Source organism: Prosopis cineraria, unplaced genomic scaffold (genome assembly GCF_029017545.1).
Source record: "Prosopis cineraria cultivar Desert tree isolate PC_DT_omini unplaced genomic scaffold, ASM2901754v1 PC3, whole genome shotgun sequence".
Lineage (NCBI taxonomy): Eukaryota > Viridiplantae > Streptophyta > Magnoliopsida > Fabales > Fabaceae > Prosopis > Prosopis cineraria.
Window position 1 is genome coordinate 22956960 of NW_026555334.1, and position 15377 is coordinate 22972336.

Genomic DNA, 15377 nt, shown 5'->3' on the forward strand with positions numbered 1-15377 from the left:
TATGTTCTAATGTTTTCTTTATCTTCACAGACTTCTACACATGTATGTTTGATAACAGACTTTTACCCTGGTGGTGAATTGTTTGCATTGTTAGATAAGCAACCTATGAAGATTTTCAAGGAGGAATCGGCAAGGTATTTTTGTTTAGAAATTTTCTCATAACTTGTGCCTTACAATTACTTGAAATTGTCAGGCAGTGTAATTGGGTTTTGAAGTTTGATTTGTTTTCCAATTTTTTTCCTTCTCTTTCTTTGCTTTCTTCTCTCTAGGAGGCTGTCTAAACCTTATTTTTTGTAATTTTGCTTCTTCTAAATAGAAGTCTTCAATCAACAACAACAAGCCTTTATCCCACTAGGTGGGGTCGGCTACATGGATTGCAAGACGCCATTGTGCTCTATCATTTATTAAGCTTTTAGAAATATTATTAATTAAGAGATCACGTTCAACAACTTCCAAGAGTGTTCTCTTAGGCCTTCCTCTACCTCTCTTAATCGGACTCAAAGTTATATGTTCCACTCTTCTCACTGGTGCCTCCCTTGGTCTTCTTTGTACATGCCCAAACCATCTAAATAGAAGTCTTCAATCAAAAAAGAGAAAAAGACTACTAATTTTACCCACAGCAAAGGTTAAATATGGATAAATTCTATCATGCAAATGCTGCTTATCGACTTGTCTTCTCATGTGCTATAGAAATTGTTGGCAATCCATAAGTTTTGGCTCACATTTTTGAATTCAGTAAGTTATCGTTTGAAACTTAATGGTCATAAATGCTATAGGAATAGATGGCTATTGATGTATGAGAATAATTCGGACTGGTAGAGATTGGGGAAAAATTAGGAGAGATTGAGAGAAGAATAGGGAAGGTAGGAGAGACGAAGAGGAATTAGAGATAGAGAAGAGAATATGCTGAATAGCATGCGAGTCTACATTGACCAATCTTAATGCTCACAATTTGAGTTGCCGGTATTTATAGGGATAGGAAAAATAACTAACAGCTACTAACGGCCACACATATTAACATCTATACAAACTAACTGATGTCACCATTATAAAATGATAACAATACCCCCCCCAAAAAAAAAAAAAAAGATTCTTGCCCTCAAGGATCATTTACAACAAATTGAGAAAACTTTTGTTGAAATTGATACAAAGGCATATAAGATGCTTCATCATCTAGCATTTGTTTCCATTTAACTACAATTTCAGTGATAATTCATCCCTCCTTTCAACCCACCCTTTTCTGCAGAATTTGTTCAGGTTCTACTATGGCTGGAATTTCTGGCCAGTCAAGTGGTGGATGCCTTTGCTTACTTTAAGATCATGCCATAGCTTTAATAGAGAAACATGGAAGGTTAGATGTATTCTAGATTTTAGTGGCAGTTCTAACTTGTAGGCAACTACACCAATATGTTTTACGACTTGTAGGGCCCAAAATATCTAGGAGCCAATTTTTGAGTACTACTTGCAGCTCCAGATATTTTTCTATAGGGCTGCAACTTAAGAAAAACCCACTGACCAACAACAAACTCACAATCTGTTTTCTGGGAATTAGCTTTCTGCTTCATCAAATTGGCTGCACGATGTAGATGATGCTTTTAAACAGCTATCACTGCTTCTCTTGCTGAAAAAGACCTGTCTAAAACATCTAAAACAGAACTATTAGGCAAATAAAGACAATGAATAGGGGCTTTTTGACCATACAAAAGTTCATGTGAAGTCACCTTAGTTGCTATTTGAAAGGTAGTATTATACCACCATTTAGTTTGTGACACCCATTTGCTTCAGTCCTTCAATCGTTCCCAGTACATACACCTTAGAAGGTTTATAGACACCTATTTAAGACTTCTGATTGCCCATCCATTTGAGGGTGATAGGCTGTAGAAAGTTGCTATTTAACTCCTTGAATCTTCAAGAATGCCTTCCAAAAACTCTCATAAAGATTGGGTCACTGTCACTTATAATTTCAGCAGGTGCGCCATGAAGTTTATAGACATAATCCATAAAAGGTTGTGCTAGAGAAGATGCAGAATAAAGATGAGTGAGAGGGATGAAATGAACATACATACTCATTCTGTCAATTACGACCCAAATTGTATTCTTACCAAGAGATTTGGGAAGCCCCTCAATAAAATCCATGATAATACTTTCCCAAATTTGACTGGGAATGGGAAGAGTCTGTTATAGTCCAAGGGTTGCAATAGCTTCATACTTACAAAAGGCACAGGTATCACATTGTTTGATAAAATCTGTCACATCATTGATATGCTTTTTCCACCAAAATAGTGCTTTAATCCTGTGATAAGTAGCCTGAATTCCTGAATGTCCCCCTTGAGGACTAGAATGTAGCCACTCAAGAATTTGCTACTTCAAGATAGGATCACGTCCAATCACTAACTTCCCTTTCCTCCTCAACATGTCATCATCCCAAGAGAAATGACCCCAAATCCCATTATTCTCTTGAACTTTCTTCTGTATAGCTGCAATTATAACATCATTCTACTAACTTCTTTTAACTTTTTCAAGCAACTTTGGGGAAGAAGTATCTAAAACTATCATCATTAATTGCTTTCTTGGCATACGAGAAAGAGCATCCACTGCTGAATTTTCATGCCCCTTCTTGTATTGAATTTCATAATCAAATCCTACCAATTTAGCAATCTAAAACATTTGAAAAGACGTCTTTCACTTCTGTCCAAGCAAATACTTCAAACTTTGCTGGTCTTATCTAATTATAAATCTCTGCCTTTCCAAGTATTGATGCCAATGAAGTGCAGCTAGCACCAATGCCATTAATTCTTTTTCATAGAATGAGAGCTTTTGATGCCTTTCAGCCAACCCCTTGCTAAAATAAGCGTTTGGTTGACCTTCTTGCATAAGAACAGCCCCCAAACCCAATCCACAAGCATCTGCTTCCACTATAAATTGTTTTAGAAAAATCTGGAAGTATGCGTGCAGGTGCAGAACTCAAAACCGGCTTAAGCTTGTTGAATGCTGCAATGGCTGATTGTGACCATTCAAACCCATTCTTCTTGAGGAGAAGGGTTAAGGGCTTGGTTAAAACCCCATAACTCTTGATGAAGCGCCTGTAATATCTTGCCAGCACCAAGAATGCCCTTAATTGCTTAATATTTTGTGGTTCAAGTCAATCAACTCTGCTTGTATCTTCTTGGGATCAGTTCTGACCTTGCCATCTCTGATTAAGTGCCCCAAGTACTCTAGCTTAGTGGTAGCAAAGGATATTTTCTTTTCTTGACAAAGTAATGGTTTTCTCTTAAAATGTAAAAAGCTTGCTTCAAGTGATGTACATGATCAATAATGTTAGCACTATAAACCAAAATATCATCAAAAAAATAAAATAAAATAAAATAAAACAGACTTCCTTAAAAAGGGTCTGAAGATATTGTTCATAGCCTCTTGAAATGTTGTTGGGGCATTAGTTAAGCCAAAAGGCATAACTAACCACTCATGATGACTACTGAGTCTTAAAAGCTGTTTTTGGAACATCTTGAGATACCATTTTGATGTGATGGTAGCCAGCCCTTAAATCAAGCTTTGTAAACCAATGTGCTACGCTCAACTCATTAAATAGGTCTTCTACCAAGGGAATTGGATATTGATTCTTCACAATTTTCTTATTTAACTCCCTATAATCGATACACATCCTCCAAGTGCCATATTTCTTTTTGGCTAACATAATAGGAACTGAAAATGACTTGAACTTTCTCGAACTACTCCATTGTGCAACAATTCCCCCACTAGTCCTTCAATAACATCCTTTTGGGCTGAAGGATATCATTATGGTTTTAAGTTAATGGGATTGGTACCTTCTTGAAGCACTATGGAGTGATCATGGCCCTCTCAAAATGGTGGTAGTCCTTTTGGTGCTTCAACAAGGTCAGAAAATTCCTGTAAAGTACTAAAAAATTTCTTTGGAACTTCTGACCAGGCCTGAACAGAAAAGCATTCGATCTTCTCTTGTCCCTTGGCCACTAATTGTGGCCGTAGAGAGTTAGGAGAGGTAGCTTGAAGCTTGCATAGTTTTCCTTCAAGCCAAAAGAACATAGTTAGTGATTCATAATCCCAAAAAGCGTTCTTAATACTTTTAAGCCATTTAAGTCCTAATACTAAATCATAAGTACATAATTTAAGAATTCTAAAGTCAAAAGTAAATTCGAGCCCTTGCATTCTCCATCTAAAAACACATTTTTTTGCTCTGGTGCTCTGCCTCTTCCTTTGCAGAGAGAATTTTAGGGGATGTATTAACACTTTTTTGATTAAAAGAAGGAGTTTTTGAAGATAAGGATGTTGACTTCCCTTTCCCCTAGGCCCCGTTGATTAAGGCATTCTTGTACGGAGCCCAAGTAGTCTAATGAAATGGCTGTGTGGAGGAAGTTACAAGTGCCACATGCCCACTATTCTTGTGCTGGCTTTTCTTCTCAGCTTGTGTTTTTTAATGTGATTTCTTGCATCCTAGCAAGGCTTCGTGCCTCCCTCATAGTCCTTGGTTTAAACAATCTGACAAGTCCTACAATTTCTTCCAATAGTCCATTGAGATACACGTCAACCAAGTATTCCTCAGATTAAACTAAGCTTACAAGAAATGGTGTCAAATTCATCACTGTAATCAGCTAGTGTCCCTTGATGCTTGACGCGCACCAAATCACTCATAGGTGTCTCGTGTACAAGGCCAAAACAATCTTTTAAGTTCGTCGATACACTCTTCCTTAGTGGGTCACACCCCTCCCTATGACTTTTCATATGCGACGTGGCACTGGAATGCCTTTGGGTCAAGATGCATACTTGCAATCTTGACCTTTGACTCTTTAGGAGTTTCATCGAGCTCAAAGTAGTGCTCACATTTCAGCATCAAGCCTTCAACCTCTTCTAGCGTATACTTAAGGAAGTCTATCTTGGTGAATTGTGTTAGTTAATGATGCCCGTTTTGATCGTGGCCGTTGCGGCAACTCTAATCCTCTAAATCTTGCTCGCGATTCCGATGGTGACCGTTGCATCCATCACCATCATTACTCAGACCACGTTCACGCTTGCACATGAGCATTTACAGTTGATTCGAGATACTCTCAACCAATTCGGTCAAGGTATCTACTTTATCAAAGTTTTCTTCAAGTCGAACCACACTTCCAATTTCTTGTTTGATTTGGTTTCTATCTGGAACCATATACTATCGAGATGAATGAGAGAAGAAGGGGTGGCCGAGGAGCGTCTGCTCTGATGCCACTGATGTATGAGAATAATTCAGACTGGTAGAGATTAGGGAAGAATTAGGAGAGATTGAGAGAAGAACAGGGAAGGCAGGAGAGACAGAGAGGAATTAAGAGGAATTAGAGAGAGAGAGAGAGAGAGAGAGAGAGAGAGGAGAATATGCTTAATAGTACACAAGTCTACATTGATCAATTTTAATGTTTACAATTTGAGTTGTAGGGTATTTATAGGGATAGGAATAATACCCAACGGCTGCTAATGGCCACACATACTAACGCCTATACAAACTAATGTCACTATTATAAAATCATAACAGCTATACATGTTTTACACCGTGAATGATATATGTTGACTTTTATATGATTTTCAGATTCTATGCAGCAGAGGTTGTAATTGGTTTGGAATACCTCCATTGCTTAGGTACACTTTTCAAGATACCTTCACTCTGTATTAAGCTTATGGGTTCAATCTTGCAATACATGTGGTGCATATGCACGTGAGTTTGATCTTAAAAGTTCATATATGTCCCTCTAGCATTTTTTGCTGGGAAGACAAAGATTATTAGAAAAAGTCTTTATTTTCATTCGACACTGTTGCAGCTCATTTTGTTATAGAGAATTAATAAATTATAAAGTGGGACATAGGAATCTTCAATAACTTTAGTAGTGGTTAGTGAACTTTAGATCTAATAAAGATTCCTGAAGGATTTTCTTGTGGCAAGGTGTAAATAAATAATGCCTCATATTTGGACTTCATTCTAGTAAGAATGAGGGAAGAACATACTGAAAGGTAACACAATCTTCATTTTCACAATGAAAATGAGGAAAAGAATAAAGAGTTTATATAACAGTTGGTGATTGTGCTTATTTGGTGCAAGTGTAGCTGTAATAATTGGGAAATCTCATTCAAGGACCCCTGGTGCCTATTATTGGCAAAAAAGGACCCCAAGATTCTGAATTCTCTTTGCTCACCCAAGGGACCTAAATGAAAATAAGATTTAAGGGAAAAAGATGAAAATAGCCTTGTTAAGAGGAAAGGAAGCATGAATACATTCACATATTGACAAGTAACAGTAAGTAATTAACAAGCAGCGAATCAATAATGAATAAGTTAAAAAATCTGATAGGCTTGGTTTAATTTTTTTACAAATGTTGGTCCTATTGCAACAAGCATGCATTCGCATATTGACAAATAACCATAAGTAACTAACAAGCAGCAATCTGATAATGAATATGTTAAAAAATTTGATAGGCCTATTTTAGTTTTTCACGAGTGTTGGTCTTGTTGCAACAAGCATGTATTCGCATGTTGACAAGTAATTAGATGTAATCACCAAGCACCAAGTTCTTCCCTTCAACTATGTTTCCTTTCCTCTCAACAAGACTATTTTCATCTCTCTCCCTTAAATCTTATTTTCATTTAGGTTTCTTGGGTGTGCAGAGAGACTTCAGAATGTTAGGATCCTTTTTCACTAATAATGGGCTCCAAGAGTCCTTGAGTGAGATTTTCCCTAAAATATTTTCAACAACTCTCAATTTTTTCTCTATGTAGATTCTATCATGCCAATTTTCTCCAATATATCTGCAATAGAAACCTAAAACTTTCTCTCTCCCTATAGTCTGATATTGTTAGGATACTGATCTATGTGAAAGTCTAATTTATTAGTTTATTAGTATCTAAAGATTTTCAGTTTACTATTCTCTAAGTCTTATAGTTACCCCTTAAATTATTTTTTAAATTTATGATAAAGATAATAAAAGTTAGTTATCTTCATATTTCTTTATTATTGATGGGTACCTAAGTGAGATGGGAAATCCTATCCTAAAAGCTAGCTATTGAGGTGGGAGAATCAAACCAATTAAATATCCAATTAAGCATCACATACTACTCAATGTAGGATTTAGTATCCATACTATCAAGTATCCATCAATTGCCCCCCCAATAGAAAGGACAACGACTGCACTTTTTAGCACTTAACTCGGTCTCTTACTAGTTATAATCCTCCTGGGTAATCCTTCTTAGAACTACCAACAACAAGACTCTAAAACTAATTGATGAGTACCTAAGTGGGATGAGGGACTCTACCCTAAAAACTAGACATTGAGGTTAGAGAATCAACCCACTTAAATGCCCCATTGAACATCTCATACTACTCAGTGTGAGACTTAGTATCTCATACTACCAAGTCTCCATTAATTATTCACTTTTATCTTTAAAGAGTTTATCTTGTAGTCTGTCAAAGGCAGTTAGGTTGTTAAGTCTGTTATACTTATGTTAAGATTAGAGTGTTATATGACTTTGTTAATACCTTTGTGTACCCTACCAATCATGAATATATAATTCTCTTGCCTATTCTCTTTCATCTGCTTCCTTTCTCTCTGATAAAAGTTAAACTTTACTTTCAAATTAATGATGTAATGGGAAGAGTGTGGGGTTGCTTGTATGGTGTTTGTCTTCAGCCATTGGTTCTACCATGTATTTTACTTTTGTAGATAAGCTTATGATTTACTAAATTTAAGATAAGGTACATGTGACATTATAGAATATACATCATAGCCTCCTCTTTACACTCACATTTACGAAGTTGTTGATATTTATTTCTATGAAGATGATTGTGCATTTGGTATTATGGCTAAGTGTTCTGTATCAAGGAAGTTGCAGGCAAAGCTCCTTATGTGACTTAGGCAGTTGTATCAGTGGAGACCTTTGAATGTTGCAACTTGAAGATTTTGGTACTGGTAAGAAAGTTGTGTTTTATAAGGTGCTAGGTGAGTAAACCAAATAGCGGATACCTTTTGACAAAAGGTTGATGGAGCTGCTATAAGTTAGTTGAAGATTTTCTTTGTTAATGTGAAAAAATATTGAGAGTTTTTGGGTTTGTGAGGAAGTCATTAAGGAAATAATAGTTGCTGAAGTTTTTGAAATGATGGTGTAGGGCTTTGGAATTCAGAAAGTTCGTTCTGATTCATCTAATTTTGAAATAGGAGTAGTAGAGAAGGTAGTTAAATCTAGAAAAGAATAAGTCAATCTCACAAATCAAAGGAAAAAAGGAAATAAATCATAACAAAAATAGCAAGATTTATCATAATTGAAAACTAAAAGGAAAGAAATAAGTTGACTATGATGCTAAAAATCCTGTGTGATAAACAAAGGATGATTAGAAATTAATGAGCTCATAGTGAACCCATAATCATGAAATTCCAATACTCTAATAGAGATTAAAGTGGTATGGGATGCCTAAGTCTAGTAGTATGGAATGCTCTATTTGATATTTGAGTGGGTTGATTCTCCCACCTCAATATCTAACTTTTTATGAAAGGTTCTCCATCACATTTAAGTATCCATCAATTGGTATCAAAGCTAATAGAAACATGTTGCAGGTTTGTAATTCTGAGTGAAAGAGAGAGAGAAGAGAGGAGTAGGGAGACTTAGAGGATCTATGAATAGTGCATGATCATATCATTCAAGGTGAAAACGTAGAGATTACGAAAGGGATTCGCTCAAACTCCATCTAACAACTTACTTTATTCAACTAACTAACTAACATTCCCGTTATTTATTTTGCGCAATTACAATTGTATATCAATACCCACTCCCAGTAGACCTTTGCTCTCAAGGGTCAAGTATAGCAACAAACGGGTACAACTTATAAGAACTAAACGAAGAATGTAGTCATTAATCTTCTGGAAGCTACTGTAATGTATCACGGTTCACTGTTCACCGTTGTTCGATGCCAGGATAATTGAAGCAATCAAAACCATACTTAGCCGAAAGGCACTTTAAGTAATCCTCCTCTATCACGTTCTCTCTTGTCTTGATCTGGTTTTTCTTATTAGCTTGACGCATCAAGGTGATTTCTTGTATTCTTGCAAGACTACGGGCCTCTCATGGTTCTTAGTTTGAATAATTTGACTGGCCCTCTATAATTAATATTCTGACAACCAGTGATATAAGCGTCAACCAAATACTCTTTAGGAAAACAAGCATACAAGAAATGGTATCAAATTCATCATTATATTCTGCTAAAGAACCACGTTGCCTAAGTTGGAGTAAATCTCCCATGGCTGTCTCGCGTGCAGGTCCAAAACGGTCTTTCAACTCTTCTACATCTCTGTCCATGTCGATTCTACCTTTTCCAACATTTTTTTTCAATGGCCACATGCTACTGGAAGGCTTTGGCATCAAGATGCATGCTTACTATCCTGATCTTTGACTCTTCGGGGGTATTGTCTAACTCGAAAAATCTTTCCCTTTAGTATCCACCCAAGAACGTCCGAACATGTGAACTTTAGAAATTCCATTTTGGTAAACCAGGTGGGCCTCCTAAACTCGTTCCCGTTGAACCCACCACGCCACCGGTTATCGCCTGCATCTTGCTCACTGTTACGGCCATTATCATGATGCTCATGGTTTGCCGAGCCTTCTTCTCTGCTTCTGCTTCGCATCTACATCTGCACTTGATCAGAGAGGTTGATAATTTGATCATTGAGAGCATCAACTATCGCGAGCCTATATTCAATTTTGTCGTGTTTTTTTGTCCATCATACGTTGAGTCTTGGAACGCATTTGTACCACCATGCAAGTCTTGAGTCAGAGTCGAGTGCCAAGGACAACCAAGCTTTTATACCACAGTGAGGTTTGTAATTCTGAATTAAAGAGAAAGAGACAGACAGAAGGAGTTTAAAGAGAGAAGAGAGAAGAATAGGGAGACTTGGAACATCTTTAAATAATGCATGATCACATCATTCAAGTTAAGAATATAGATATTACCATAGGCATTCTCTCCTATTTATAACTCCATCTAACAGCTACTTTATTTAACTAACTAACTAACTAAGATTCATGTTATTTATTTTCTATAATTACAATTATATATATCAAAATATAGCTATGAATGGTTCTGATTGGCATTAGGGTCTAACCTATGAGAATGTTGAGTGAATTGTCACTGCATGTAGCCACCAATATGCCCTCTCTCTAAGAGGGGCCAATTGATCGAGATTAAGGAAATATAAGAGGCCTAAATCCCGCATTTAATAGCATGGGATGTTCCTTAGGATGTTTAAGTTAGTTCTCCTAGTGGGATTGGTAATGGATCAGGAAGTTTGCTATTGTATGGGAATCTTGTAATTATCCCTTTTATCACTATCCTTTTGGAATGGTCATTTTGTTGAAGGATTATCCTTTATATTTAGATTTGTCAAGTTTATCTATTATCTTAGTGTCTGAAGTTTTCAATGATATCAATTTTGCCTTGAAGAAGTTTGTTATCATTAGTTTAGTCCCTAAAAGATTCCAATGATATTGATTTAGTCTTAAGTCAGGACTAAAAATGTTTTCATTTTAAAACATTTGGATTCAATTGATAACGATAAACTTCCAAGACGAGGTTGCTGGCAATAATGACTTTCAAGAAAAATTATATTATTTTAGTCATTTTTATTCATATAAATACGACCCTACAATGCTACAAATGTGCAGGCCTTCCAGTTCATCTCACAAAACTTCATTATCTTCTTAATGTATTGGTTGTTACACCAAAGAAGGTTTAGGCAGTAAGCTGGCCTGATAGAGTATATTATGCACTAGAATGAGAAAAAATCATGGTTATCATATTTCTTAAGTGGTCTAATATATTGTTACCCTTTTACTGGCTTTTGTGTAGGTATAATTTATCGAGACCTAAAGCCTGAAAATATTTTACTTCAGAAGGATGGCCATATTGTATTAACTGATTTTGATTTATCATTCATGACTTCTTGTAAACCCCAGGTACGTATCCTTCTTCCTATTTGAGCAAGATTTACTTCTCATTGAAGCTATGGAAAGTTTTGACCCTTATATAATTCAATGTTATCCCTGGCCTTTCCTCTTTAGGATTCTCTTCTAAAAGGAAAGAGGAGGCAATGGCTAATTTCTTTATTTTGAATATTCTCTATCGTCCTAATTTCTAGACCTATTACTCATGGTATGTTGGCCTTGTTAGTAAGTATCTGATTTTAATGATTCTTTAAGACTCATCCTCAAGATTTTTTATCTCTCTTACTGTGAAATTTCAGAATTGTCTTTACATTTCCTTCCTGGAAGTTCCATCCAACTTCTCTTTTCTTAACTACTACAAAATTTATAGATTTATTGTCCTTGTGCACCATCCACCTAGCATGAGAAAATTTATTGTATTCTCCTATCCCTATTTGATGTATTAACAAGCGCTTATGATCATCTTGGTTCTTGAAGTTTTCCCGTGCTATCTTGTTGACTGCTTCTTCTTCATCCTTGCTAAATATATAAAAGTAATCACCCACTCACATTGTTTACCTCGATAAGAAAATTGATTTCCATTTCCATTGTTTACAGTAGCGTTTTGTTACTCTAGAACTTTCTCCATTTAATTTACTTCTTTCATATTTGCTTCATTGTAACATCCACCTGGCATGAGATAACTCTTGTATTGCCTTTACGGTACTTACTCTGGCTACATAGTCATAGTAGGAAAATAACTGGTATTCTAGATGATCTTTTTGCTTTAAAATTGTTGTCTTCTTTAATTAGAAGTTCATCATGCAGATTGTGAAGCATCCTCCACCTCACAGAAGATCGCGGAGTCAACCACCGCCAACATTTGTTGCAGAGCCTAATACACAATCAAACTCCTTTGTCGGAACAGAAGAATACATAGCTCCTGTATGGAAAATTTTGACACTCCTTCGTAATAGTTGTTCGAGTTAACTACATAGATCTTCCTTATAAGTTCCATGAAATCAAATTTATTTCTGATGGAGCCCAAGAACCCAAATATGAACTTGACATCAAATAAATCTAGAGACTTATCTATAAAAGCTATGATATTTTGTTAATAGTTGAAATACTCCCCTCTTCGGTGGGAAGAAAGAGAAAGTAAAGCAGAAAACAGACATACTCACAATGGAAATAAGCTACTGGAAATGATAAAACTAAGCGCACACTCTTAACAAAGCTTACAAGCAGATTACACTCTCAAAGCATAAAAGGAAATGATGAATAAAGATGATCTTCCTCAGCCACCAACCTTGTGTTTGAGAGACAAGCTCTCTCTCACAAAACTACAATCTGCCACCCTTCCACACAAACCTTAAAACCCCTGTAATATTCCTTTCCAATTCTACACCCACACATTGTCTCTCCTCCGGCTCACCAAACTAACGTTCTTGACGGTCAAAAGCACCCAATTCTCTTTCTCGTATACCTTGAGACTCTCTAGCCCAAGAGTTTATGGGTCCATGAGTTTCCTTCTTTTATTCTAAAGTTACACTAACCTCCCTTAATTTTATGGAGATTTTTATGCTTTATAAAAATTTAAAATAGAAGTGCTTAGAAAAGAGAGAAGGATTATGTCATGGTAAAATTATGAAACAGGCGAGTTGTGTGTAGTTTTGAAAGCATTGGTCTTCAAAATTTTGTCAATCCGTGGAGAATTAGTTGTTATTTTCTCAAGCAATGACCACAACTGAATTATATTATTCTTTTCTATTATTCTGATACTCATTATCATTCAAGCCTCATCAAAGTACTTGATTTCAGGAAATTATTACCGGATCTGGGCATAGCAGTGCTATAGATTGGTGGGCTCTTGGTATACTATCCATTCCTTGTCTGCATAATAACTTTTGTTCCTGTGCTATGCTTTGCCAGTTATGTTGTTTGACCGTTCTAGGGAGGTTTTTTTTTTTTTTTACTTTTTTTAATTTTGGCGGGCGAGGGGGGGCGGCGGGCGGGGAGGGTTGAGAGAGAGAATTTAATTAATCTTTGTTGGTTTGGCATGTTCTCTTTTCAAGGAAATTACTCTTTCTCACATGCAAAGATATTTGAGAACTCTTCTACACTAATTGGACTTACCTGGGTTTTTTCTTTTTTTATTTGTTTTGCTTCAGCTCTGTTTTGGAGACTTGTTTTTTCTGGTTTGAAGATATCTTGTTCTCCAAAATTTTGTCCTTACGTCTCTTTCTACTACAAAATCTCCTATCCAAGAAAAGACTTCCATAACTTTTGTTTTTATGCTTTAAATTTAGGTATATTATTGTACGAAATGCTCTATGGTCGTACACCATTCAGGGGAAAGAATAGGCAGAGGACATTTGCCAACGTCTTGCACAAAGATCTAACCTTTCCAAGTAGCATCCCGGTAAATGAAAGTTGTTCCGCATTCTCAAATGGGCATTTCCTTTGATAAAATTCTATTTGGAAAAAAAAAAAAAGGAAGGGAAGGAAAAGATATTTTGAGTTGATACACAATTTTTTATCATTTGACATTCACAAGCACAAAACATCACCTAATTTAGGTTCATAAATGTGCAGGTAAGTCTTGCAGCCAGGCAGTTGATTAATGCACTATTGCAGAGAGATCCAGCCAACCGTTTAGGTTCAACTACTGGAGCTAATGAAATCAAACAACATCCCTTTTTCCGTGGAATTAATTGGCCTTTAATCCGTTGCATGGTATTATTATATTAATTCTTTTATTAATTTCTCTTTGGAATGGTGACTGTAAAGATCTTTATAGTTTTTGAACACAACCTAAACTGGCTGCTATTTTTCAAAATTAAAAAATAATAATAGTAATAATTCAAGTTGGAAGGTTGACATTTTTGCAGTGACTGGTCTGACTTGTGTATTTGTATGCAGAATCCACCACCTCTAGAGGCTCCTCTTAAATTGATAGGGAAAGATCCAATGCATAAAGAAGTGAAATGGGAAGATGATGGAGTGCTTGTTCGCTCAATGGATTTGGATATCTTCTGAAGTTTCTTGACATTGGTAACTCACAACTCAGACAATTCAATTTCAATAAAGTTCAATGGATTCCCTTTATGTCACAGAAACATTTGGATGTAATCTTATGTAATGCAGTGCCTCTAGCCATGTTGTCGTTATAGCTAATTGCCAACTTCTGATGTGGCAGTAGAAAATGATAACCAAATATGAAGACTAATTATATAGGATGACTATGATGCGTGTATCACTTTAAAATGCAATGTTAAATTTCGGGGCAGGGTATTTGCTTTGAGCCTTTGACGACCCTGCTTGCAGCCTACACGGCACACACTTGGGTTATATTTCTCCATCAAAATTTCCTGTTTCTTCCATGAACCTCTAATTGTTAATCCTTGTTTAGTCACCAAAGTTGACAGCATCAACAATAGATCTCATGCTCAAGCTTAAAACATGTTAAGGTTGTTCAATGTGGAGAAGGAAACAGATAGTCTTGAGCCTTATTAAAAGGAGTAGAGAAAGACTAAAAAGAATATTTATGGAAATTGTTGAACAAAATCTTTTGGTTAACAATATTTCTAAAAGCTTGGTTAATGATAGAATACAATGATGACGTTTAATTTATATAGCTGAACATACTTATTGAAATAAGGTTTGTTTTTATTGTTGTTGTTGTTGTTATAGCCAACCCCGAAGAAAAACGTGGTGGTGATGATAATGATGACATCATCATCGTTGAAACATCCCTAACTTATACACTGAATTTTAATCCATTTAGATACATTTTAATATAAAATCTAACCTATTTAAACCCTGATTATGATAGAAAAGAGGTTACCATAATAATCAGAACAAACAACTCCCAATTATGCACCACTAGTCATATGAACGAAAACATTTTTCCAATACTCAAATGTTCAAAATATTTTATATTGTGTTTTGAAGCACACAACTTTAATTCGAACACATTTTTGAACACAATTTAATCATATTTGGCAACACAATTTTTTCCAAACACATGTAACCATTTCTAAACACATACTTTTATAATACAATAAATTACAATAAAAATTCACATCATCATTTACAAGTCACAAACCTTGATAATGTAAAAGCAGTTACTTTTATTCCTTGCAAGCAAAGCTTTCCTAGCTCGTGAATGACTACCCTTTATAATGTCAACACCATAGTCTACACAACACATAATTGCTAATTATCATGAATGCACACTAATTGTGGCTAATCATAGTACTTAAACACTAATCAAATGCTAATCCAAGAGTTAGGTTAATTAATCTCTTTAACCTTAACGCCTCCCATACATATAAATCATGATTTTTGGACTCATAAATCCTCATTATATTCTTCATTCATAGATTCAACGTCTATATTTCAAAAATCATCCT

The 15377-nt window shown here is 35.7% G+C and overlaps 1 protein-coding gene across 1 annotated transcript in view; it reads left to right on the forward strand.

The window, feature by feature from the left end:
• Positions 1–14277, forward strand: part of LOC129305947 (phototropin-2) — a 29934-nt gene extending 15657 nt beyond the window's left edge. Inside the window, exons 16-23 of the mRNA XM_054946184.1 lie at positions 31–134; positions 5594–5643; positions 10889–10995; positions 11791–11907; positions 12784–12835; positions 13272–13384; positions 13558–13698; positions 13885–14277. Of these exons, the coding sequence (XP_054802159.1) occupies positions 31–134; positions 5594–5643; positions 10889–10995; positions 11791–11907; positions 12784–12835; positions 13272–13384; positions 13558–13698; positions 13885–14001 (801 nt within the window). The 3' untranslated portion in view covers positions 14002–14277. The remainder of the gene's footprint in view (positions 1–30; positions 135–5593; positions 5644–10888; positions 10996–11790; positions 11908–12783; positions 12836–13271; positions 13385–13557; positions 13699–13884) is intronic.
• Positions 14278–15377: the final 1100 nt, after the last annotated feature.